The 27,511-nt window shown below is 43.6% G+C and overlaps 1 protein-coding gene across 2 annotated transcripts in view; it reads left to right on the top strand.

The window, feature by feature from the left end:
* GRIK1 (glutamate ionotropic receptor kainate type subunit 1) overlaps positions 1-27,511 on the top strand; it is a 240,982-nt gene that overhangs the window by 159,396 nt on the left and 54,075 nt on the right. For both annotated transcript variants that reach the window (XM_045002299.1, XM_045002298.1), the window contains exon 8: positions 21,280-21,387. In XM_045002299.1, coding sequence (XP_044858234.1) covers positions 21,280-21,387 — 108 coding nt within the window. The remainder of the gene's footprint in view (positions 1-21,279; positions 21,388-27,511) is intronic.

The following is a 27,511-nucleotide window of genomic DNA, read 5'->3' as shown; positions in this document are numbered from 1 at the left end:
CCATGAATGAGTATGAATTACTGTGTTAATACGAGTGCAGTCCTCCCTGCACCTCAGAATTAACAGTATGACCTAACCAATTATACCAATTCCACTGGCTTTAGACCTTAGAAGACTGATTTAGCTAAGTACCATTAGCTCTATCTTTTAGAGGGAAAGAACATCAGACAAAGTGTCTGAGGCTATAGAAGTGATCAATACTTCAACAAAACTGTAATCATCTATATTCTAAATACCCCAAGAGCTGCTTCTGACTCTGGGAACCAGAAAATTGCAGGCAGAAAGCAAACCAAACCCAAACCCCCAATTGTCCAAACTGTTTTGAGGTCCCAGTGGTCATAAGCTAGTTCCTGCTTGGGAGAATATTACATACAGTACATTGTGTGGGATCTCCCACAGTAGGTCATGAAGCTTTTTTTTAATGAAGACTAAATCCTTGTCAGAAGCACCTCTCTCTATGACCTAGTGTCACTGATATGTAAATAATATTTTAATCCCTCAGCTACTTATGGAAGAGTTTCCAGATGAGCACATCTTGTGTTGTTCCCCCCACCCCCATCCGTTGCCCAGAGAGGAAACAAAGTCATTTTCTCTTCAGAAAGGAAACAAAAAGGAAGCATAATTCTTCCTCACACCGAAAGAAAGGAATAGTAAACAAACATGAGTCTTCCTTCTCTCCTAGTCCTCCTACAGGCAGGAAACAAAGTCAGGGTGGGGGGGGGGGGGAATTCTCCTAATTTCTACTTTTCTTCTTCCTCTCTCCCGCCCCTAAGGAAATATAAGATAAAAAACATTTCTACTAACTTCAAATGATGAGAATTATGTATCTGAGGACAGAATTTGGCCATTTGGTTATAATAAAAGTGAAATGACATATACTGAAGGGAGAAAGAACAGGAGTACTTGTGGCACCTTAGAGAATAACACATTTATTTGAGCATAAGTTTTTGTGGGTTACAGCCAGTGATGAGCAGCGAAATTGTTAACAACGGGTTCCCTCCTCCCTCCAAATTTTTAACAACGGGTTCCCTCCTCCCCCCCCGGGGGGGGTCATGCCCCATCCAACCCCTCATGTTCCTTGACACACACACACTCCGAGACCCCTGACCCATCCCCCCCTTCCCTGTCCCCTGACTGCCCCTTGCCGCCCCACCCAACCCCTCCTCTCATTCTCAATGGCCCCCCAGAACCCCTACCCCATACAACTACCCCTTCTCTCTGTCCCTGAGTGCCCCCACCACCTCATCCAACCCTGCTCTTTCCTGACTGCTCCCCGGGACCCTTGCCCCCATTCAATCCCCCTGTTCCCTGCCCTCTGACCGCCCTGACCCCTATCCACCCTCCCACAACCCACCCCCTCCCTGCCCCCACACTGCCTGGGGCCGGACCGGGTCCACTCCCCCAGGACCAGGACCACGACCGCGGGGGGGGGGGCGACTCCCAGAGCCGTTCGGCCGCCGCCGCGGGACCTGACTCCCCTGACCGGCACGGGGGCTGAGCCGCCGCCACGGGACCCGACTTCCTGGGCCGGCACCTGGGGACCGATTCCCCGGGCCGGCACCTGGGGACGCCGCCGCGGGACCCGACTCCCCGGGCCGGCACCTGGGGACCGATTCCCCGGGCCGGCACCGGGGGATGCCGCCGCGGGACCCGATTCCCCGGGCCGGCACCGGGGGGGACCGAATCGCCGCCGCGGGACCCGACGCCCCGGGCCGGCACCCCGGTGGGGGGTGGCCGAGCCGCTGCCGCGGAACCCGATTCCCCGGGCCGGCACCGGGGGACGCCGCCGCGAGACCCGATTCCCCGGGCCGGCACCGGGGGACGCCGCCACGGGACCCGACGCCCCGGGCCGGCACGGGGGGGACCCGAGCCGCCCGGCCACCGCCGCGGGACCCGAATCCCCAGGCCGGCATGGGGGGGGGGGGCCGAGCCACCGCCGCGGGACCCAACGCCCCGGGCCGGCACGGGGGGGGACCCGAGCCGCCCGGCCGCCGCCGCAGGACCCGACTCCCCAGACCGGCACCGGGGGACCCGAGCCGCTCGGCCGCCGCTGCGGGACCGACTCCCCTGGCCGGCACCGCGGGACCCGACTCCCCGGTCCGCCAGGCCCGGCTTACCTGCTTCCTTCTCTTTTCAGGCTTCCCGCGAACATCTGATTCGCGGGAAGCAGGGAATGGGGAGGAGAAGGAGGGCGGAACTCAGGGGAGAGGGGGAGGTGAGCTGGGGCTGGAGGCCGGGTGGACAGCTGCCCGAGCTTTGTTAAATTTAAAAACTTTTTAGAACCTGGTTGTCCTGGAAGTTAACAACCGGTTCTAAAATGGCTTCTAAATTTAACAACGGGTTCGCGCGAACCGCTGCGAACCCGCTGGAGCTCACCCCTGGTTACAGCCCACTTCATCAGATGCATAGAATGGAACATATAGTAAGAAGATATATATACATACAGAGAACATGAAAAAGTGGAAGTAGCCTTACCAACTATAAGAGGCTAATTAATTAAGATGAGCTATTATCAGCAGGAGAAAAAAAACTTAATCAAGATGGCCCATTTTAGACAGTTGACAAGAAGGTGTGAGGATACATAACATGGGGAAATAGATTCAATATGTGTAATGACTCAGCCACTCCCAGTCTCTGTTCAAACCCAAGTTAATGGTATCTAGTTTGCATATTAATTCAAGCTCAGCAGTTTCTCGTTGGAGTCTGTTTTTGAAGCTTTTCTGTTGCAAAATTGCCACCTTTAAGTCTTTAAGGTAGAGAAATCTCATTCTCTACAGTGCCAGAAAAGTCTCAGTAGGGAGATGGATAAATTACTTTGAAAATTACTCTGCACTCAGTATTAAAAACCCTAATGATCAGATTCTCTGGGCATATCCCAATTAAAGATCCTTTAAAACATGAAGAAATCTGGAAAAAAAAGATGATTTTTCTGTGCTGCTGTTGATGGAAAAGGCATTGGATTCTGAATGTCCTCCACTTGTTAAGAAACAGCAAATCAGTAAAGGATCCTCTTAAACTCATAAAATCTAAACAGATAAATACAATAGATTTTTCTACCGCTCCCCCCAACACAGTGTGCTCTATTTTTGCTGAAAACTAGTAACAGTAAGAAAAAAACCCTCTTTATTCCTATGGATGGGGCAGGTGCTGCAAAATATTTCATTGATCTAAAAATAAATAATTCCTTCAGATCCCCAAAGGGGGAGATTTTCAGAGGCACAAAGTAGGCACCCTAAGATGAGTATTATAATGGTTAGCAACATTTCTGCTGGAAACAGCCACCACGATTCCCATGGAAAAAGTTGCTTAAATTGGAGAGAGAAATTCAGTAATTTTCTGGCATCTATAATGTGGCCATTACTTTTGTATCTAGCTCCTAGATATGGTGGTGTGCACATTAGAAAAGCAGAGAGAGAGGAGGAGGAGGAGACATTCCAAAAAAGCAGGACTGGATTAAGGCAGGGGCTTTAGGGGCTGCAGGCCGGGGCCCCAGCTCAAGGGGGGCCCCCCGCAAAAATAAATCACAGGCAGCGATCTACGGGCCGCTAAAAGGGGCAGTCAGGCAGGCTGCCTGCCTGCCATAGCCCCTCACTGCTCTCGGAAGCAGCCAGTCGCTAGCACATCTCTGCGGCCCCTGGTGGGGGGAGGGAGGAGTCAGCTCCACATTGTGCCTGCGTCCCCAGCACTGTCCTGGTCAATAGGTACCATGGGGGCAGCGCTTGCAGGGGCTGCAGAGACATGCTAGCAGCCAGCTGTTTCCGGGAGTGGCATGGGGCTATGGCAGGCAGGCAGCCCGAGCCCTGCTGTGCCGCCAGCCGGGAACCACCTCTGGTAAGCGCCTCCCAGCCAAAGTCTGCACTTCACACCCCCTCCTGCACCCCAATCCTCTGCCACAGCCCACTCCTGCACCAAACTCCCTCCCAGGAAAAAGACTTGTACACAGGGCCCCCACAAAATCTAATAGCCCTGGGCCCACAGGAGAGTTAACCCAGCCCTGCAAAGAAGGTTGAGTTCATTTGGTTCCCCTCTTTCTTCTCTACTTGTTTGACCAACACCACCCTACTTTCCAATTCCTCCCACTCCCAGCTACAGAAGACAGACCTCTCCACGCCCACCCTTATCCAAGCAGGAGACCTTCATGCCCCCACCTGCCCATATCACCAACAACCTGGTTTTCATCACAAAGTTGCTTCTTGGTTCCAGGCCAGGAAATCTCCTCCCACAGCAGACAATGTCTCTTAAAAGCCTGTTGCTGTTTTCCAATGCAAGGTAGTGGGAGGAAGGAAGGCAAGTCTCAAGTTTTAGCTCTGAAGGTCAATCTCTAGATGATAACAAAGAAAAAGTGGCTAATATCCTACATGACATGGAGGCTGTGACAGTCCTAGCTGTTGTTTGTGTTGCATCTTTTTGAGAGGCTTTAGGAAATCCCTCTTCTCCAAATCACAAACCTCCAAAGAAAGATTAAAAGAAATTTGAAGCATTTACACCCTAAACTTTCATTTTCCCCATGCTATAACAAGATTTTCCTCAAGGACCATTAGCTAGAAGAAATCTGTGTTTAAAAGCTTTACATACAAACTCTAGATCAAGGAATAATCTAGTCTGATGGCACTAAGTTATTTAAAAAATCATTAGCAAAATCTGCTGAGGATTCTTCTGAACTGAAGAATCTCCTTATTTAGGCTCAGGACCCTAGAAATCAACAAGATAGGTACACTGGGTCAGTCCAGGGACTACCAACTTTTATATTATATTATTATTATTATTATTATTTATTTAGTATAATATAATTACATTTATTTCAAGCTTCAGGCTCAATAGAGCTGCAATAATTCTTCCCCAAAAATATGCCCCAGGACTCCCTTTGAGAAAAGTCTAGCCCAAACACAATGCATGCCTGCAAGCACAAGAGCCTTATCTCTGAGACTAGAAGAGGGATTTCTTTGATTTTTGGGCTGATTGATTTAAGACAAGTAGGCTCTAACAGTAATAAAGAGTTTTTCCTCAGATTCCAAAGAAGTCCCTTGACTTCTTTTTGCAAGTATCTTTCTAAACCACCAACAAAGAAAAAGGTCTGGTAGTATTAAGTCTCATCATACTAGGTTCACTTCAGGAAAACCTAGAAGAGAACTTATTCTAGGTTCTTTCTGGATCCAAAGAAGACTACTGGTAGATTCAGACTCATCCTACTGTAGATATATAAATAAGGCAGAATTTCACTAAATTCCTAATGTACTTACATTGTATAGAATTAAAGGAGGATAATGTAATTAATGCAAATCATGGGTTTGTGAAAAAGAGATCCTGTCAAACTAACTTGATTTTTTTAATGAGATTACAAGTTTGGTCAATAAAAGTAATAGTATTGATGTAATAGACTTCCGTAAGGCGTTTGACTTGGTACCTCACAACATTTTGATTACAAAACTAGAATGATATAAAATTAACATAGCACACATTAAATATATTAAAAACTGGCTAACGGATAGGTCCCAAAATGTAATTGTAAATGGGAAATCATTGTCAAGTGGGTGTGTTTCCAGTGGGAGCCCTCAGGCCCTACATTATTTAACATTTTTATCAATGGCGTGGAAGAAAACATAAAATCACTGATAAAGTTTGAAGATGACACAAAAATTGTGGGAGTGGTAAATAATGAAGAGAACAGGTCAGATTCAGAGAGATCTGGATCCCTTGATAAACTGGGTGCAAACAAACAATATGTAGGCCATTACTTACAGATTGGGGGACTCTAGCGTGGAAAGTAGTGACTCTAAAAAAGACTTGGGGGTTGTGATGAATAATCAGCTTGGCGCTGTGGCTAAAAGCGTTTAGGTATCCCAGGATGCATTAACAGGGAAATCTCAAGTAGGAGTACAGATGTTATTTTACCTCTCTATTTGGCATTTGTGCAACTGCTGCTGAAATACTGTGTCCAGTTCGGGTGCCCACAATTCAAGATAAATTGGAGAGGGTTCCGAGAAGAGCCACAAGGATGATGAAAGGATTAGAAAACATGCTTTATAGTGACAATGATAGACTCAGGGAGCTGTCTATTTAGCTTAACAAAGAGAAGACTAAGGGGTGACTTGATTACTGTGTGTAAGTATCTGCATGGGAAACAAATATTTAATAATGAGCTCTTCAATCTAGTGAACAAGGTCTAACACAATCCAGTGGCGGGAAGTTGAAACTAGACATATTCAGACTGGGAATAAGTTGTACATTTTTGACAGTGAGGGTAATTAGCCATTGGAACAACTTCCAAGGGTTGTGATGGCTTCTCCATGACTGGCAATTTTTAAATCAAGATTGGATGTTTTTCTAAAAGATATGCTCTAGGAATTATTTTGGGAAAAGTTCTCTGGACTGTGTCATAAAGGAGGTTAGATTAGATCACTCTGGTCCCTTCTGACCTGGGAATCCATGAACTGTAAACTCTTTGGAGCAGGAACTGTCTTTTTGTCTGTGTTTGTAGAGTCTCTAGCAAAACAGGGATCCTGAGTTGGGCTCCCAGATGCTACCACAGTATAAATAAGAATGTATCCACCTCCCCATGGACATATGCAAGCCTGAAAATCCCAGGAGGACAGCAATTGGACTCAGTACCAACATGATGAGATTATACAATGTAATGAGCTTTATCTTCTTATCTTTTGCTTGCATCTGCACTTCAGAAGCATGATGGTGATTCACAGCCAGGGCCGGCTCCAGGCACCAGCGCAGGAAGCAGGTGCTTGGGGCAGCCAATGAAAAGGGGCGGCACATCTGGGTCTTCAGCAGCAATTCAGCGGTGGGTCCCTCAGTCCCTCTCAGAGGGAAGGACCAGCCACCGAATCCCCTTAATACAAGGAATAGAAGCAAATGATTAGTCTTGCTCTATAAATAGCGGCCTATCCTTGGCTTAATAAGGGAGAATAAGAACATTTCCCTCCAAGTCTAGGATAGAGGGGGACAACAATGCCTCCCCCAAACTTCCAGCCCCCTGTGAAGGAGCAAAGGGAAGAAGCCACTGGTGAGGTGAAAAGTCCAGGAATCTAGCTCTACTGCCTGTTGCCTCTGGGTCCTGTCCCCCAGCTTCTGATCAGCTGTTGATGGGGGGTTAAAAATTCTCCAGCTTAACTGCACAGATAGCTACAGCTATGCAAGCGGGCAGCAGGAGAGCTGCAAGAAAGACACCATTTCCCTCCCAGCCGCTGCATTAAGAGGAGAGCAGACGTTCCAGGGCCTGGCCTCCTGACAGGCAGGGGAGGAAAGAGATTCTCATCTCTGCCCCCCACAACCATTGGTGGCTCATCCCCCTTCCCACTCACATTAGGGGAAATGGTAGAACTATCACGTAGAAGATTCTTGGAGGAATCTGGGGAAGGTGAGGAAGGGCCAGAGGGAATCTGTGGTAAGGGGATCCAGAAATTTAGTGGATGACTGGTTAAGTCCTATTGAAAATCCCAGCCTATAAAAGCAGCTTGACAATGCCCGCAAATCACAGTCTGAGTAGATACTGGGAAATTTGCCATTGGTACAAGCTTTTTTCTTCTACAAAACAGGAATGGAGGATGATCATCTAGCCTACATTCTAACAATACCAAACTCAATCCCCTACTCCCAAAGGTGGTGGCTAGAGCTGGCTGAAAATTTTTGGCAACGTTTTTCAAAATTTTAGTGATTTTTTTTTGCACTTGTGTGGCCAGCTTACAGCACAGTCAATCTTTTTCAAAAATTTGAAATTGATGAAAATATTTTTCAAGAAAATTGTAAAAGCTTTCACAAAAAATACTCTGCATTTTTCAGCCAGCTTTTCTGGTAACTGTCCAAAAAACAACCTCCCTCAAACCTTCAACAAATCCAGATAATAGAAGCCTCTGAGGCTGGGGAGGATCCAAAGGGATCTCCAGTTCTGCCAGGAAAAAAAATGTATGCAGTGTTGTTGTAGCTGTGTCGGTCCCAGGATATGAGAGAGATGAAGTAATATCTTTTACTGGACCAACTTCTGTGGCGTGAAAGAGACAAGCTTCTGAGTTTACCCAGAGCTCTTCTTCAGGAAAAAAAATGGTCAAGATCAGGACCAATCTTGGAAATGGGTATAAAAAGACATTTGATTAGGCCCCAGACCACATGGCATTGTAAGCTGGCACATGGGATTGCAGCACCACTCAGATTTGGCCTGTCTGCCCCTTGGTTTCTATCTACGAACAGGTATCTGAGCCAAACCTGGGTGATGCTGCAATCCTGTGTGTCAGATCACAACACCCAGAATGGGGAGCCAGATCCAGCCCAGAAGGACAGGAGCTGCCACTGGAGAGGTGAGCGTGGCATGTGCTCACCCTCCAGCCCACTCTCTCCTCACCTCTCAGCACCACCATTATACTCTTGTTTATGTTGATGTAGTGAAAACAATATTTGGTAACTTATTGTTTTTTCCCTGACCTTTGTCATGAAATTTACTAAAAAATATCTGTGCCAAAATTGTAGCCTCTCTTATGAGCTTTTTGTTCAACCAACAAATTGTGCACAGAGGCAAGGGCCAAGAAACACTCAGATGTGGTATTTGCTCCTTTCAGGGCTGGCAAAATAGCCTATAGACCTCACTTCAGGAAGACATCCCTATTAAGGAAGGGCTTTTAAACACGTTTAAATCAACCACATTTAGGAAAGCACTTAAGGATACATAAGCATATACTTAAATGTAAGCACAGGCTTAAGTTTATCTCTAGTCAGGAAAGCACTTAAGCATATCCCTAGTCAGGAAAGCTCTTAAATAAATGCTTAACTTAAAAAGTCAACGGGACTTAAGCACTTGATTAAGTGCTTTCTTAAATGCGGTTGAATCTAGCGAAGGAGCATTTGCTACCAATCCCCAGATTTTGGGGCAGAGGGTTGTTGCTGCAAGTCCCTCACCTGGATTACATTCCCATCTACTCACGATTGATTTGCCACTGTCAGAGCCTGTTCATCTTGGATGAAATTCATCCCTTTGAAGAAGGTCAGCACAATGCTTTTGCACCATTTAAAACCAGTTTAAACTTTCTTTTGAATGTTATTGTTATTCAGCTGATCAATAAGTCATTTTTAATAAACCAATAGGTCAGAGAGAAAAGATGGGTTTGCAGATAAGGCACTGGACTGGAAGTCATGAGATCTGGATAACTTCTGACTCTGCCACAGACTTCCTGTATGACCTTGGGCAAGTCACAATCTGTCTGAGTCCCATCTGTAACGTGGATAAGAGTACGTTATTTCTATTTGAATTATAAGATCTTTGGGGCATGTACTGTGTAGAGCTTCAGAGTCTCAATGCGTGGATGAGACGATGGTGTAAAGAGAAGGGTTTAGATTTATTAGGAACTGGGGAAACTTTTGGGATACGGGGATCCTATATAGGAATGATGGGTTCCACCTAAACCAAAGTGGATCCATACTGCTGGTACTTAATATTAAAAAGGTTGCAGAGCAGTTTTTAAACTAAGAGATGGAAAGCCGATTGCTGCAGAGGAGCACGTGGATTGAACAGAGATTTCTCTTAGAGGAGAGTCTATTGATAGAGATTCTCTAGGTTTTAGTCAGGAGGGGAGGATGGAAGAGGATAAAGTATGGGCCAGATCAGAAGAGAAACATTCACATAAAAAAGAATCGGACACATCAGAAAAGGGCAGACAAATAAACCGTGACAAGTTTTTAAAGTGCTTGTACACAAATGCTAGAAGTCTAAATAATAAGATAGGTGAACTAGAGTGACTCATGTTAAAGGAGGATATTGATATAATAGGCATCACAGAAACCTGGTGGAGTGAGGACAATCAATGGGACACAATCATTCTGGGGTAAAAAATATATCGGAAGGACAGAACAGGTCGTGTAGGGAGGAGGGGAGTGGCACTATATGTGAAAGAAAATGTAGAATCAAATGAAGTAAAAATCTTCAATGAATCCACATGTTCCATAGAATCTCTATGGATAGTAATTCCATGCTCCAATAAGAATATAACAGTAGGGTTCTATTATTGACCATCTGACCAGGACAGTGATAGTGACGATGAAATGCTAAGGGAGATTAGAAAGGCTATCAAAATAAAGAACTCAGTAATAGTGGGGGATTTCAATTATCCCCATATTGACTGGGTACATGTCATCTCAGGACGAAATGCAGAGACGAAATTTCTCAATACTTTAAATGACTGCTTCTTGGAGCAGCTGGTATGGGAACCCACAAGGGGAGAGGCAATTCTCAATTTAGTCCTGAGTGGAGCGCAGGAGCTGGTCCAAGAGGTAACTATAACAGGACCGCTGGGAAATAGTGACCATCGTATAATAACATTTAACATTCCTGTGGTGGGAAGAACATCTCAACAGCCCAACATTGTGGCATTTAATTTCAGAAAGGGGAACTATGCAAAAATGAGGGGGTTAGTTAAACAGAAATTAAAAGGTACAGAGACTAGAGTTAAATCCCTGCATGCTGCATGGACACTTTTCAAAGACACATAATAGAGGCCCAACTTAAATGTATACCCCAAATTAAAAAACACAGTAAAAACTAAAAAGAGTCACTGTGGCTTAACAACCATGTAAAGAAGCAGTGAGAGATAAAAATGCATCTTTTAAAAAGTGGAAGTCAAATCCTAATGAGGTAAATAGAAAGGAGCATAAACACTGCCAAATTAAGTGTAAAAATGTAATAAGAAAAGCCAAAAAGGAGTTTGAAGAACAGTTAGCCAAAAATTCAAAAGGTAATAACAAAATGTTTAAGTACATCAGAAGCATGAAGCCTGCTAAACAACCAGTGGGGCCCCTGGACAATCGAGATAGAAAAGGAGCATTTAAAGACAAAGGGTAGGTCCATACTTACCCGCCAGGTCGACGCGGAGAGTTCGACTTCTCGGAGTTCGAACTATCACATCTAATCTAGATGCGATAGTTCGAACTCTGGACGTGCTCCCGTCGACTCCGGAACTCCACCACCGCGAACGGCGGAGGCGGAGTCAACGGGGGAGCCGCGGACTTCGATCCCGCGGCGTCAGGACGGATAAGTCAGTCGAACTAAGGTAGTTCGACTTCAGCTACGCTATTCACGTAGCTGAAGTCGCGTACCTTAGTTCGACACCCCCCGCTCCCCCCCCAGTGTAGACCAGGCCAAAGTCATTGCGGAGAAATTAAGTGAATTCTTTGCTTCAGTCTTCACGACTGAGGATGCTAGGGAGATTCCCAAACCTGAGCCATCCTTTGTAGGTGACAAATCTGAGGAACTGTCACATATTGAAGTGTCACTAGAGAAGGTTTTGGAATTAATTGATAAACTTAACAGTAACAAGTCACTGGGACCAGATGGCATTCACCCAAGAGTTCTGAAAGAACTCAAATGTGAAATTGTGGTACTATTAACTATTTTTTTAACCTGTCCTTTAAATCAGCTTCTGTACCCAATGACTGAAAGATAACTAATGTAATGCAAATATTTAAAAAGGGCTCTAGAGGTGATCCCAGCAATTATAGACGGGTAAGTCTAACGTCAGTACCAGGCAAATTAGTTGAAACAATAGTAAAGAATAAAATTGTCAGACACATTGAAGAACATAAATTGTTGGGCAAAAGTCAACATGGTTTCTGTGAAGGGAAATCATGTCTTATTAATCTAATAGAGTTCTTTGAAGGGGTCAACAAACATGTGGACAAGGGAGAGCCAGTGGACATAGTGTACTTAGATCTCCAGAAAGCCTTTGACAAGGTCCCTCACCAAAGGCTCTTATGTAAATTAAGTTGCCATGGGATAAGAGGGAAGATCTTTTCATGGATTGAGAACTGGTTAAAAGACAGGGAACAAAGGGTACGAATAAATGGTACATTTTCAGAATGGAGAAGGGGTAACTAGTGGTGTTCCCCAAAGGTCCAATCCTATTCAACTTATTCATCAATGATTTGGAGAAAGGGGTAAACAGTGAGGTGGCAAAGTTTGCAGATGATACTAAACTGCTCAGGATAGTTAAGACCAAAGCAGACTGTGAAGAACTTCAAAAAGATCTCACAAAACTAAGTGATAGGGCAACAAAATGGCAAATGAAATTTAATGTGGATAAATGTAAAGTAATGCACATTGGAAAAAATAAACTATACATACAATACGATGGGGGCTAATTTAGCTACAACTAATCAGGAAAGAGATCTTGGAGTCATCGTGGATAGTTCTCTGAAGCTGTCCATGCAGTGTGCAGTGGCAGTCAACAAAGCAAACAGGATATTAGGAATCATTAAAAAAGGGATAGAGAATAAGACAGAGAATATCTCATTGCCCTTAAATCCATGGTATGCCCACATCTTGAATACTGCCGATATACTAGCATTAGAAAAGGTTCAGAGAAAGCCAACTAAAATGATTAGGGGTTTGGAATGGGTCCCCTATGAGGAGAGATTAAAGAGACTAGGACTTTTCAGCTTGGAAAAGAAGAGACTAAGGGGGGATATGATAGAGGTATATAAAATCATGAGTGGTGTGGAGAAAGTGAATAAGGAGAAGTTATTTACTTGTTCCCATAATATAAGAACTAGGGGCCACCAAATGAAATTAATGGGCAGCAGGTTTAAAACAAATAAAAGGAAGTTCTTCTTCACACAGCGCACAGTCAACCTGTGGAACTCCTTGCCTGAGGAGGTTGTGAAGGCTAGGACTATAACAGGGTTTAAAAGAGAACTAAATAAATTCATGGAGGTTAAGTCCATTAATGGCTATTAGCCAGGATAGGTAAGGAATGGTGTCCCTAGCCTCTGTTTGTCAGAGGGTGGAGATGGATGGCAGTAGAGAGATCAGTTGATCATTACCTGTTAGGTTCACTCCCTCTGGGGCACCTGGCATTGGCCACTTTCGATAGACAGGATACTGGGCTGGATGGACCTTTGACATGACCCAGTATGGCCGTTCTTATGTTACTGCTTATACAGTGTATAACACACAATGGAATCCCAGCCTCAAACCAATTAATACTAACCAATAGTACTGTACCATAACATAAAAAATAATTGTTTTTATATTTTGTGCTGCACTTTGTCATTTTGGTAATGGTAATTGAAAAATGTGCAATACCCTAGTTCCTAGTGGGAAGAATACCTTATAAAATAAGCTTTTCCCCTCAAATCTCAACCCACTTCCCCTTTGTATTTTATTTGATAGGAAATTTAAGCTGTCTGATTTAAGCATTGAAGACATGTATCCAAGAAGAATCTCCTCAAAGGCATTTCACAACACAGACTTTGAAACAAGGACACCTGAATTGTCACCCTCAAGTAATTAGGGATCATTTTGTCAAATTTCACACTGAAATGGCACACTCAAAAATTTTCTTCACTACTCTTGCGTACCATGTAGCCCAAACCGCTCTGAAAATGAGTGTTGCTGAACAGGTCAAAGAACTTCAGCTTTTATGAGAAATCCACCCGCCTCCATTTCTTTCACTAGCTCTCCAACTTTTATTTTCAAAACTAGGTGAACATGGTGCTCATGAAAATAAGAGTCTTATAAGTGGGGTCAGAGCCAGTGTATATAAACAAGCTTCACCACATAACTCTCCCTTCCCACTTCAATCCTAATTAGCTATATTCTTCACACCCTCTTAGTCCTGGACCTCTCCCAAGTAAAGACGCTGTCAAATGTGGTAGGTTTTGGGTGGGGCAGATAAAATTGCATCATCAAATGTTTTTTCTCTTATTCCTTGTGCTGGATTTGAACCTACCTAGAGGAAAGGTAATGCATTAACCCACTATGCTATTTAACCCCCAAGATGTCAACTTTAGTCAAAAGACTAATTGTATGAGTCACTCAGTTGATGAGAGAATTTACAACTCTAACCAAAAGCAATATCATCAGTTAACTGTGAGGAATCTCTTTACAATTCTAAAAAAATCAGAAACTTTGACTTCAGACTAATAAACCAAAAGAAGAGCAAAGTTTCTCGTATTCATTACTGCTCAAGATGGCTTACAATGGAATTGGCTATATAACTTGTTAGCAAGTTTTGTCTTGGAGAAGTGAGCTACAGTATTGCCTGTCCGTGTGTGTAGTACAGTAAACCAAGTTTGCCTAAATCTTTCAGACACCTGAATTGTACACACTTTGTGAAGTTGATAAAAACTATATGAGAAATGGGAAAGACACGTGATTCAACAGTATATTTGAGAAGCATTTCTAAAACACGGTGGCGTTAAAAAAAGCCTGGGGCCCATCACATACCTAATACAATACACTTTATATAGCTTTACATCTAACTAAGTTGATTGTAAAACACAGAACAGCAAAATAAAACTGCAAGCATTATCAAATTCCAGACTTTGGTCTTGTCTGAGAAATATAGAGGATCAGGTTTCCTAACACCCAGTGGAAGCCACTTCCAACTGTTTTCACTGGGCTTACTGAACTACTCAGCACTGTCACTAAATGCTGTTTGAAGAGAGTAGGAATAAAATTGATAAAAAGCTTATTCTAATACCTGTTCAATAATGTGTTGTGATGACAAATAGTAGCTCTATAGTACTAGTCGAAAAGCAAAACTTAGTTAAGCAAAAAGCGAAGAGTGAGAAAAGCAGCTCTCATCAACTTCCTAATTACCACTGCCAATCAAATAATATAATTTATATCTTCCCAGCATGTGCATTCATTCTCATAACCCTTGGAATGTTATTCTGTTTTCCAGTTTAGCATTCCAAGTTTTTCAGAGCAGCGACCATGTCTACCTCTGGATTTGTACTGCACCTAGCACAATAGGGTCCTGATCACACATTTGACTATTAAGTCAAAGCCAGAGAAAATGGTCACCCTTCCATTCTGTATAAGCAGGAAGTGCTAATAAAGACAAAGGAGAGGAATAATCTGTTTTCCCTCAAACTCTGCTGTTGAATTCCTCCTCCTCAAACTTTCTACTAAGTTTAAGAAAGACAAAGGACTGGAGAGAGAGATAAGTACACGAAAGAGGAAAGAGACGGTGAATGATTATTACACCACTGTTAGTGTATCTTGCCTCACATATTTGGTATAGTCAGGCAGCAATGACACGACTGAAGGCCTGACCTTGACAAGTGCCAAGCATCTGCAATTGTCAGGAATTCATCTCAAGGCCTCTAGACTTTTAGTCTCTGCTCTAACTACTAGACCATGAATGATCTCTTCATTTTAAGCATATAGTCATACTCAATGGGCTAGATCTTCAGTTGGTGCAAATCATCATAACTCCATTATCTTCAGCAGGGGCCTTTTCCAAAATTTCTGTTACACAGAGAAATCTGCTCACTGTCTACTGGAAAACTGGATTTCAAGATCCACATTTCTAATGAGGCCTCAACCAAGTCTCTGAATTTGTATCCATAATTTTACGCAAGCAATATGGAGACAGCCCAAATAGCCAGTTTAAGGACCTGATCCAAAACCCACTGAAGTCAATAGAAAGGCTCCAAATAACTAGCATGGCCTTAAGATTACCTAGGGAGGTGGTGGAATCTCCTTCCTTAGAGGTTTTTAATGTCATGCTTGACAAAGCCCTGGCTGGGATGATTTGGTTGGGGATTGGTCCTGCTTTGAGCAGGGGGTTGGACTAGATGACCTCCTGAGGTCCCTTCCAACCCTGATATTCTATGATTCTAAGATCCGGCCCTAAATGCTCAAATTCCAGCTGCACCTGCAAGCACAGTAATTGACTATACAAAATGTAGAGGCTATTGTTTTTTTATATGTAGCTCATTGTCAGCTTTGTGACTCTCTCAGGTCAATAACAGTGCTATTTATAGCTGCCTAGTTATATCTGCAAGGCTTTTTGGGGGAGAAGGAGACAGTCATTTAGCATTTGTAACCAAAGATATATTTCACATTTCCACACAAGATACAGCTTAACATCCCTTTGGTATGCTTTAATATTATATAATAATTCAACTGTCCTGTGACAGATGCAAAATGTCAGAAGACCTTTCACACAACTGAGTTTGAGCTTGATGTTGTGCAGCATCTCAATGATGCATGGCAAAGAGAATGAATTTTCTGTAGTGGGTGTAGTTCTAAAGCAGCATTTACACCAAGCAGTCCAGCCAACGGCCGTATTTAGTGATAATTTGGGCTGGTTATTTTTAAAAGCTATTAATTTAAGATTGTGGTAACCTGGACCTTAATCATTTTGCAAGTACTTAGTCACATATATTCATACATATTCTATATATTTCACACACATATACTTTGGCTCTTCCTCCTCTCCCATGCTTTTCTCAAACCACCACCACCTATGGATAGATCATGGAGACCTGCGGTGTTTCCCATTCGTGTATTACCCACAAATATAGTTGGATATAGTTGAAATTGGATATAGCTGAAATGAAGGTTGAGACTGAAGAGGTAGTGCTTGATAAGATGCCAAATGGAAAACCAAGGGACAGGTCCAGGAAAAAGTCACGTTACAGAGAATATTGGAGAACATGGGAAAATCAATAGAAAAGAGGGAATGTACAGACATCAAGTCTCTCATAAGAATGGCCATAGTGGCCAAAGGTCCATCTAGCCCAGTATCCTGTCTTCCGATATGCCAGGTGCCCCAGAGGGAATGAACAGAACAGGTAATTATCAAGTGATCCATCCCCTGTTATCTATTCCCAGCTTCTGGCAAACAGAGGCTAGGGACACCATCTCTGCCCGTCCTGGCTTATGGCCATTGATGGACCTATTCTCCATGAATTTATCTAGTTCTTTTTTGAATCCTGTTATAGTCTCTCTGTGAAGATCCCATAGTAAATATTCTGGGGATAATTTAAAATCCTAGAAGTAAAGATTGCTTGATTACATCTTTATATTGCTATGGCATTTTGAAGAAGCTGAGATTCTGAAATTTAAAATCCCCCACTACCAATGACTGTCATTGTAATATTAGTCTCACAGAGAGTACGTCTAGACAGCAATCATTGAGTGTAACTGCAGTTCAAGCCAACGTGCCTGAGCTGGCTTGAATCTAGCTAGCTCGGGTCCCAGAACAGTGAAGCCACAGCAGCTTTTGCACAGGCTGGCCTTGTGGATAGTTACACACAGTTCTGAGAGGGTTTATGCAGCTCACGCTGGCTTCACTGCTTTGAGACCCAAGCTAGTTAGATTAACTCACTCCCAGTGATTGAAGTCTAGACATAACCAGTAAGCGAGAGAGAATGCTGCAAGCAGCTAATTGAAGTACTTTGGATAGACATATTTTAAATAAATCAAAATAAATACATCATAAAAATAAAACTAATAGTTGGGCAGAGTTATGGCAGGTTGACTTCTTCCCAGGGCATACCTCTTTTTGAGGCCTGGTCTACACTACACAATTAGGTCAATGTAAGCTGCCTTGCATTGACCTAGCTGTGGAAGTGTCTTCACTTAAATTTGGCTCCTGCCAACGTAAGTGCCTCTCTACGCCTATATAGTAACACCACCTCCCTGAGCAGTGTAGGGTCACAGTCAATGTAATTAGGTCAACAGTTACTGGCTTTCAGGAGCCATCCTACAATGCCCCTTCCTCTCCAGAGTGGGGTTTGTACACTCCATCACGCTGCCTGAGAAAGGATTAATGTTTCGATGTCAATGGTAATGGAGCATGGTCTAAACATAAGATTGTCTGGGTACATTTGTAACACTGAGATTTGAATTTAGACAGATTCCTCCTGAAGATAAATATGTATTCATTCCTCATGACACTAAGAGTGTCTAATTACTTGCTCTAGTTATACCTTGCTAACACTCAGACTTCATTTTCCATTTTCAAACCTATCAGAAACACAAGAGAACATTAAACCCATCTGTTGTACAAAGATTTGAACTCTAAAGTTGTCAGCTACTGAAAATTGATTGCAACTGAAACTATTGACTTTGTTATTGATCTGTTGATTGGCTTTGGATGGAACTAAGGCTTAATATTGATTCTGGTTGATGAAGTGAAAATATAAAGAAAGTAGAAATGAAAATATTAATCACATGATAAAATATAATTTAGGTAGTGCATCTGATTGTGAACCTCTGTTAATCACTGCATTGTCCTACTGCTGCCAACAAGAACCCGAATGAAAAGCATTGTAGGAGTTCATTTCCTGACCTCTTTTGACCATGGTACTATTGTTGGATGCAGCCCCTAAGTTTGAGATTTAAGAGAAGGATACTGCAAACACAAATTAATGAAATTGAGTTTTTTTAATTAAGCTACAGCCATACTCAAAGCAAATCAAAATAACGTGGAAGATAATATACATCAGCGTTTTAAATTGTGCCCTAACTTCTACTGGTGTCAAAAGCAAGGACAAAGTGCAAAAAAAGCAATTTCTTTTGATGAGTTGCCTGATTAGGTTCTGATTCACTTTTATTATACCTTGTAACACTTAACATGGAATGACACTAGAAACATTAAAATTGCTATAAATCTTGCATATAAAAGCATGAAATCTTGCTGCACTGTTACACAGTTATGTGAATTCTAACTGCACTTAGGGTGACCAGACAGCATACGTGAAAAATCGGGACAGGGGGTGGGGGGTAATAGGTGCCTACATAAGACAAAACCCCAAATATCAGGACTGTTCCTATAAAATCAGGACATCTGGTCATCCTAACTGTAATGAAAGTTCTGCTTCATTTCTGTTAGTTAATTACATTTGAGAACTGTGTAACTGATTTTCCGTCATTTGCCTGACCACATGATACCTAATATGCTCCAACATCCTGGAGTTACCTGATCATTCCCTAGAAGTGAATATAGACTATTCTTTCTTGGAACTGGCATATTTCATTTTAGGGGCCAAATTCTGGTCTTATTCTTCATTTATAGGGTCAGAAGGAACCACTGTAATTATCTAGTCTGACCATTTCTAAAAACAACCTCCTGTAGCATAGGCCATAGAGCTTCCCTGAGCATATCTTGAAGCCGGTGTGAGATTTGACTTCAAAAGGACCAAGATTTGAACCTAAGTGGGCAGTCTTTGGCCCATATCCTGCCATAGTTTTTGAGGAAGGCTTTCTGTAATTTTATAGAGCATTCAGGGCATTAAAAAAAGGTTATGATATGACTGTCTGGAAATACCCCATTTTTATTCTTACAGTATCTTTGCAGACAGAAATGGAATTATGTACATTCAAAAGCACCTAAATGATTTAGGATCCTAAATCCTCCTTTCAAAAATAACTCAGACACTTAGGAGCACAAGTCACATTGATTTTTCAATGAGATTTAGGCTGCTAAGTCACTTTTGAAAATTTTACTGGTAGTTCTTTTATTCAAGACCATAATACGTTTAATGGAGGAGTGAGGTATGTGATACAGTGATGACGAATGCGAATTGTTAGTGGCAAATCACTGTCTAAAAAATATGATCATTTAGACAAGATCCATCATTACAACTAGTGATGGTGATCATGTCAGAAGAAGAAATTGAACTGGTCTCATAAAACAAAATGCGTCAACATGTACCTTCTCAGATGCACATTTTAGTATCTTACATCACCGAATCAAAATATGAGCTGCATATTCAGAAAAATGTTTAATTGTTTATGGGTGGGATTTTCATATACTCCTGCGTGATTTAGGAAAACAAGCCCTGCTGAATGGGCAGCTTGTGCTCCTAAATTCCTGTCACTTTCGAAAATCCCACTCTACTTCCATAACATTTAGAGACAAGCTCTAACCATAGCAGATTTGCTTGTGATACATGGTAATGGCAAACCTGTGTCTGAGATTAATCCCTGAAGATTCAGAACTATGTGCAGATTAAACAAGAAGTGGTTACACTACTCTGTAATTTATATTTGTTGATTTTATTATGCATCTTTTTTTAAAAGCCACCTAAGATAAATCAAATGAAGAAAAAAAAGAAAAGCATAGCAGAAAAGCCTGTAATTTAATAATTATAAGGCTGGCATGTATGTGGAAGCTATGTCATAATTTATATCTTCCTTGTACTTTTGAAGAAATTAATCTAATCTGGGGGGGTCTCTAAAAATAGATTACAAAAATTGTTTTCAGTTTAAAATCCATCAAATCCTTCTCTCTAGTTGATAAGATTCAGCGGTCGGACCAAAATTCGCAGGCAACATAGCATATGGGTCTAATTTTAAAAGGTGCAAATCTTTGGTTTATATTGGAAAAGAACACAAGATGTACCAATCTTATACTTCATTAGAGGTTGTTTTAGAACAGAGAATTGACAACCACAATTCAGAATTATCCTTGGTTGTATCTACTATATACTGTTATATACAATAACTCTAGCTGAATATACTGTGATATACAACAAATGTCCCTGTTTAATTTCTTCCCTGATATTAAAGCTTAAAGGAAATTGTGAAAATGCATTTTATTTAATTATGTTAAAAATGCACCTTGATCCTGAGAGTCTATGCAAACTCTGATGCACCACCTATGCCCCATTTAAATCTTGTATTAAAGACTTGAGTGTAACTGGCTTTTTGCCAGCCTCCGTGAAAGCCTGCTCCTGCTTCCACTGAAGTCAATGGGAATTGTGCCACGGATATCCATGGAAGCAGAATTGGGGTCACAATTTGAAGAGCATTATTTTAATTATAAATAAGATATGTCTCATGTTTTACAAACAAACACACAAAACCCCTTCCTCGGTGACCACTGTAGCTGCATATATATTAGTTATGAACGTAGTCCTCCAGAAAATGATCTGAACAAAGTTATTTAGGCTGAGATTTTCAGAGGCATCTAAGGGCATTAGGACCCAAATCCTTTGGTTCTAGACAAGATTTAACCACAATCTGTTCAACAGTCAAAACAGTGAGTGATGAAAGCCCTTCACAAGTTACCAGTGCTAGGTGAAATTGGAGATTCTGTGCATCGGGCTCCTGTAGTGGATTTGGCAGGAGTGACATGAGTGTCACTTTTAAAGAGGAAAACCAAAATCAGCAACTTTGGATGCTCTGGCAACTTTGGATGGTTAGTTGGTTCAGCTAATGAACCCAACTGATTCTGGTAAGGAAGGGAATGAGGCTTCAGCAACATTTTACAGACTATCACAGCTGACGTCCCGATCACAATGTGCCACACTAAAACACATGGGGGGTGGGGGAGTGCTCCAGGGTAGGAAAACTCCCCTGGTGATTTTCTCCACATCATTCAGTCTGCTTGGCAGGGTGTAGGGGGGGACAGGTTTGGCCCCACCCCTTTTTATGGGCCCGGCAAGGGGACAGCCATCTGGTGCGCTAATAAGTGTAACATTTTTGATGGCTTTAGAATAATTGTTGCTAAACATTAAATTGAAGTGTGTTTTTTCATTTGTCCCTAGGCACGGTGGGATGGTTTGACAGGGCGTATTACCTTCAACAAAACAGACGGCTTAAGAAAGGATTTTGATTTGGACATTATTAGTCTCAAGGAGGAAGGAACAGAAAAGGTAACTAACTGTGTTCAAACTGTGAGCCATACAGTACAGTCAGTGGGACTGTGCTTACTGAAAGGTTGACCTCATGAACTAAGGGGATGAAAACCTAATTTGACAGTGATATCTCGAAGCCCATTCCTCTTGACCTACCTTTCCTATGGTTGAAAAAAGCTCATTCTAGTTTTTAAATTGTTTGGGTTAAAGTTGAAACACAGATTGGGAGAGAGCAAAGGAGCAAGAGTGGGCAAAGAAGCTGCCCTGCAGAAGATTAAAGCCTGGAGCAGGCTAGCTAAATGAGCCAGTAGGAGACACCTGGTAGCTGATTCTTTATAAGGAAGCTAAGTAGCTCTTACGGGGAAGAGGAGGAAGACTGACTCAGAGAGGCTGCTGGAGAGTCAAGCTTTGGGCAGAGCAGCTACAAACTAGACCTGGAGTGAGTTGCCTCATAAGAACTGATAAGAGAGACTTTGTGAAGGAACCACTTTTTCCCCCTCACCCAGGCTCTGAGGTAAGAGCCATTCCCTGAGACACAATTTTGGGACTCTGTGAGTGATTGGGGAATTTCCCTTTTAAGTTTATTTGGCACCCCTCCCTCCAGAAAGGAGCCCAAATGAGCCGTGTGTTGATGAAACAGTCTTTCATTAATGTTTCTTGCACTCTTATGAAAGGAAACCACCTCCCCAGATCACTGTGAGAGGAAAGGTGGTAGGGCTAGGGGAAAGAGACAGTCCATCTCTCCCTCACCCTCCTACATTTAGTGTCTGAATAGGGACTTGATCTCCCCTTTCCCAAGAGAAGCCAGAAAGGAAATATTGCAATTAATAATATAGCAGCAAGAGATAGAGAAGGAGTGAAATCATCAGTTCTAGGAGGCCTTACAACCCCCCATCCCTCATCAGTGCATGGAGAAGGCCCAGCTGGCCAACCAGGAATAGAATCGGCAGTTCCAAGCCAAGGTGGCCAGGCTGTTCATGCAAGGTTCACTGAGGCTCTCCCAGGGCCCACCCTAACCAAACTGACTAACTCCACCTCAAAATCTTCCTGACAACATTTGAGTGGGTGGCCACCACTGGCTAAGAGAGGAGCTCCGGGGCCATCCGGCTTGCCCCTTATCTAAACAGGTGGGTCCAGACTGTTTACAGGGCCCTATGTGCAGATAAAGCCTGAAGGCTGCCATATTGGATTGGTTTGGACTCTCACCAGTGGTCTATCATAGGAAGTTTCAAGAGGAAACATTTCCAAAAGGAGGCAGCCTTTTCCACCTATCGCACAACAGCTCTGAAATTTGGCTGGCTGACATCAGAAACCAAGACCACGGGCAATGTCATACACAGCATTGTTTTGGAACAGTACTTAAAAATTCTCCCAGTAGCAGTAAAAGCCTGGGTCCATTGGTTCTGCCCAGCAACCATTGCAGAGGCCGTGGAGATGACAGAAAGCTTTTCAGAGGCAGAGGCCCCAGGCCTTGGGACCACCACCCCTTCCTGCTTCCCCACGGTAACTCAAGAGTCATTGGAGCTGCACTAGGTTTCAGCACCCCTGGAACATGGAGGTACCCACACTACTTGGCCCCCTTGATGGACAGAGCTCCTACCTTCCTGGGGATCTCAAGTGGATGGCACTCCAGGCGCCAGAGTGAACTTCATCTACCTTTCAAGAGGGTGTGATCATATGTTATCAGTGTGGGCAGTTGGGACACATGCAGTGAGAGTGCCCCCTCCTGGAGTGTGATTATTTAGGTTGTCACTTTGGCCAACAGGGCAAGACCTCATACCTGCCAAAGAGGGATGTCAAAAGACCCTTCTTGGTTCCCATCAAGTTAGACTACACCTCATAGATGGGCTGATGGACTCTGGCTTTGGGCAAATGCTCCTGCACCAGCACCAAGATTTGTTCCTGCCCAAAGCCTTCTAATCCAACCGAACTGTCCAAATCTTCTACATACATGGGAAAGATGCACTTATCCGACTGTTCCTATTATCTTACAAGTAACTGACTACATAGGGTGTCTCCAGATGGATGTAGTGGAGCACCACCCTTGGCCTGTAATCTTGGGTCACGATTAGCGTACACCTCCCCATGCTCCTGAATAGAAACTCAATGCCCCTTACCCCAGGCAACTCTCAAGGGCCCAGTAAGACTTGGGTCTGTGCTGGGGCTGTACCCCTGGGGCCTGGAGAGAGTGTATCCCGAGAAGAGGACCCCCTGGAACAGACTTCCCAATAGACCCCCATCACACTCTGCCCCAAAGTGAGTCAGAAACCCTTAAACTAGATGACACCTTTGACTTCATCACTGCTCAGGATGAAGTTCAGACCCTCCAAGAATGTTTCAACAAGGTAGCTGTGATCAATGGGGAAGCCACCTAAGAACACTATTACCCAACAGTTTCTCCATTTCAAGTTACATAATGAAATTCTGGACTGGGTGGAGAAACAACCTCACATGGAAGAGTCCAGGGTCCAACTCCTGGTTCTCAAACCAGCTCATCAAGAACTGTTGAGACTAGCACGCTCTGTCCTGATGACTGGACATCTGGGTAAGGCAAAGACATTTGGAAAACTACTGGCCCAATTCTTTTGGCTGAGTATATTTTAGGAAGTAGTGGATTTTTATTGTCCTGCACATATTGACAGAAGGTAGCCCCTAAGGAACGAGGTCAGGCACACTTAATATCCCTCCTTGTAACAGGATAAGGTAGGGATTGACATCAGAGGCCCCCTTGAGAAAAGTGCCTGGGGTCACATTTATTTCATACTCATCAACTATGCCACAAAGTAACCAGAAGCTGCTCTCTTGCAGAACCCTATCACTTCCACCCTTGTGCAGGAGCTACTGCAGATTTTTTCCAGGGTAGGCCTTCCTTCAGAAATTATCATGGGGGTCTTGTTCCCCTTAAAGGTTTGACTCTGGATCTTGGTTCTACCATCCTCAGACCAATGGCCTACTTGAATGGTTTAATCAGACTCTTAAGTTGATGCTAAGAAAGTCCATTGGGACAGAAACCAGAGATTGGGATCAGTTGCTGCTGTACCTTTTATTTGTGGCACACAGAAGTTCCACAGGCATCTACTGGCTTCTCCCCTTTTGAAATTCTCAATGGAAGACAATCCCGGGGTATCTTAGATCTGGTCAAGAAGTCATGGGAAACTCAGCCTACCCACTTATGTCCTCCACTATGTTCTACAAATGAAAGAGAGGCTGGAGTGCCTTGGTCATTTTGCCAGGGCCAACCTATTCCAGTCCCAATAGAGCCAGGCCTGGCAGTATAATAAGGAAGCTAGGATGAGGTTATTCCAGCCTGGCAACCAAATTGTCCTATTTCTCCCAAGCTCAGAGAGCAAACTCCTAGCCAAATTTCAGGGCCCCTATGAGGTCCTCTATGTGTTGGGCCAGCTGATTACAGGGTTTACTACCCAGACTGACAAAGGCCACAGGAGATCTACCATGTAAATCTGCTGTGACCTTGGAGGGTGCAGAATATCTCTTTATCCATCCAGAAAGAGATGAGGAGTTAGGACCCCAGCTCCCAGAACTAGTTGCAGTAGGGGTCAAAGGGATCCAACTTGGTAATGGGTTGTCCACTGACCAAAGAGGTCAATTAGAGACCTGGGGTGGGCATACTAGGACGTACTTTACCCATTTCCAAGACAAACCTTGCTAGTCAACCACTACATTCAGATAAAACCCAGCTGAAGCCTGAGCAGGCTTGCTAAATGTACCTATCCTGAAAGGGTTAAAATCCCATTTAATACAGGCGGTCCAGGAGATGTTAAAGCTAGGCATAATTGAAACATCAAAGTCCCTGGTGTAATCCAATGTGGTCCTTGTCCCTAAATCAGATGGGACCATTCGATTCTGCATAGACTTCCACCAGATAAACGTGATCCCTGACTTCAACGTATACCTTATGCCCTGAATTGTGATGTGCTCAATGGGCTCAGCAAAGCCTGATACATTTCTACATTAGATTTCACTAATGGTTTTTGACAAACCTGCTCTCCCCCAGTTTCCATGCCACGATTGCCTTCTTGACCAGTGTGGGCCTGTTTCAGTTCACTAATACTGCCTTCAGGTTACACAGCACCCTGGCTACTTTCAAACACTAATAGACAAGGTGTTATGGCCACATTAGACCTATGCAGCAGCCTACCTGGATGATGTGGTAGTCTATAGTTGCAACTGGCCAACTCACCTCAGAGACTTAGCTGCCATCATTCAGAGCCTACAGCAGGGGTCGGCAACCTTCGGCACATAGCCCATCAGGGTAATCTGCTGGCGGGCCAAGAGACATTTTGTTTATGTTGATTGTCCACAGGCACGGCCCCCCGCAGCTCCCAGTGGCTGCGGTTCACTGTTCCCGGACAATGGGAACTGCGGGAAGCAGCATGGGCTGCAGGGATGTGCTGGCTGCTGCTTCCCGCAGACCCCATTGGCCGGGAACAGTGAACCGTGGCCACTGGGAGCCACAGGGGGCCATATCTGTGGAAGGTGAACGTAAACAAAATGTCTCACAGCCTGCCAGCGGATTACCCTGATGGGCTGCGTGCCGAAGGTTGCCAACTCCTGCCCTACGAGATGCCAATTTAACTGTAAACCCAAAGAAATACACTTAAGGGAAGCAGGAGACCACCTACTTAGAGTATCTAGCACAGTGGTTCTCAAACTGGGGGTCGAGACCCCTCAGGGGGTCACGAGGTTATTACATGGGGGGTCACGAGCTGTCAGCCTCCACCCCAAACTCCACTTTACCTCCACCATTTATAATGGTGTTAAATATATAAAAAAATTATAAGGGGGCAGGGGGTCACACTTAGAGGCTTGCTATGTGAAAGGGGTCACCAGTACAAAAGTTTGAGAACCACTGATCTAGCAGGAAACGGTAAAGTACAACCCTTGGTCGACAAAGTGGAAGCTCTAGCCAACACACCCATTCTGAGAATAAAACAAACAAGTTTGGGCATTCCTTGGGATGGCAGAGTATTATAGGTGATATGTGCCTGAGTTTTCCTCACTAGCAGCTCCCCTCAATGATCTCATTAAAAAATAGCTTCTCGGCAAGTCACTTGGTCCCCCCAGAGTGACTGGGATTCAGAGAAGTTAAAGAGATTCTCTGTAACAAACCTGTAGTGTGTAGCCCTAATTTTTCAAAAGAATTTATTTTACACATGGGTGCTTCATATTGGGCCCTGGAAGTGGTACTGCCTCAGAAGTTCCATGGCTAGGAACACCCTATCCTGTATATGAGCAGGAAACTCCTGGACTATGAAAGATGGTATTCGATCCCCGAAGGAATGCCTAGCAACACACTTGGTGGAGAAAGTTCTGCTCTATCATCTGTTTGGGATCCACCTTCTTCTCATCACTGACCACACAGGACTCCAATGGCTCCAGACAATGCCCAGGTCACCATTGATACCTCGTCTTACAGCCCTTTCATTTTCATATAGACCATCATGCCAACAAGAACCACCAGAATGTGCACAAAGATGGAAAGCCACACAGTGAGTGCCCCGACAGACCCACTCAAAGGCAGAGAGCCAAGGAGTGAGGGAGCTGTCCTGCAGAGACGAAGTCTGGAGCAGGCTTGCTAAATGAGCTAACCAGAGAGACCGGTGCAGGGAAGAAATCTCAAGCAGCTGATTCCTTATAAGAGAGCTGAAGCAGTTTGGGGGGTAGATCCTTCCAGGAGGGCAGGGGGTGTTGGCATCGGGTGGGAAGGAGACAGGTCACCCTTCCCTCACTCTCCTACACGGATACTGAGAAAAGATTTTTGGCTTTTGCAATTCATATTATCTTACATATCTGGGTACTGAATAGGAATCTGGAAATGGCAGTCATTATCTTAAGTGAAAATATATTTTCTTTTGCTCCTCCCATGAGGTTTTGCTCCTCCCAGGCCTCACTGTGTCAACTCACATCCTGTAAATATAAGTTTAAATGTCAACTCAATCTTATAATTTTTATAACTCCCCACAAAATTAATGGCGCTAGTTGAACGAACTTTTATGTAGGTACCATCAGACAATAAACCGGTGTGCCTTGTAAAGAATAGCATCTGTATTTTAAAGAAAGTGATTTTTTTTAATGTCCAGAGGTTTAGTTTAGCCAAGTTAGATATCTATTGTGCACTTTT

Source organism: Mauremys mutica, chromosome 1 (assembly GCF_020497125.1).
Source record: "Mauremys mutica isolate MM-2020 ecotype Southern chromosome 1, ASM2049712v1, whole genome shotgun sequence".
NCBI classification, from domain to species: domain Eukaryota; kingdom Metazoa; phylum Chordata; order Testudines; family Geoemydidae; genus Mauremys; species Mauremys mutica.
The sequence above is the reverse complement of the archived record's forward strand: the minus strand, read 5'-3'. Positions and strand labels throughout refer to the sequence as shown.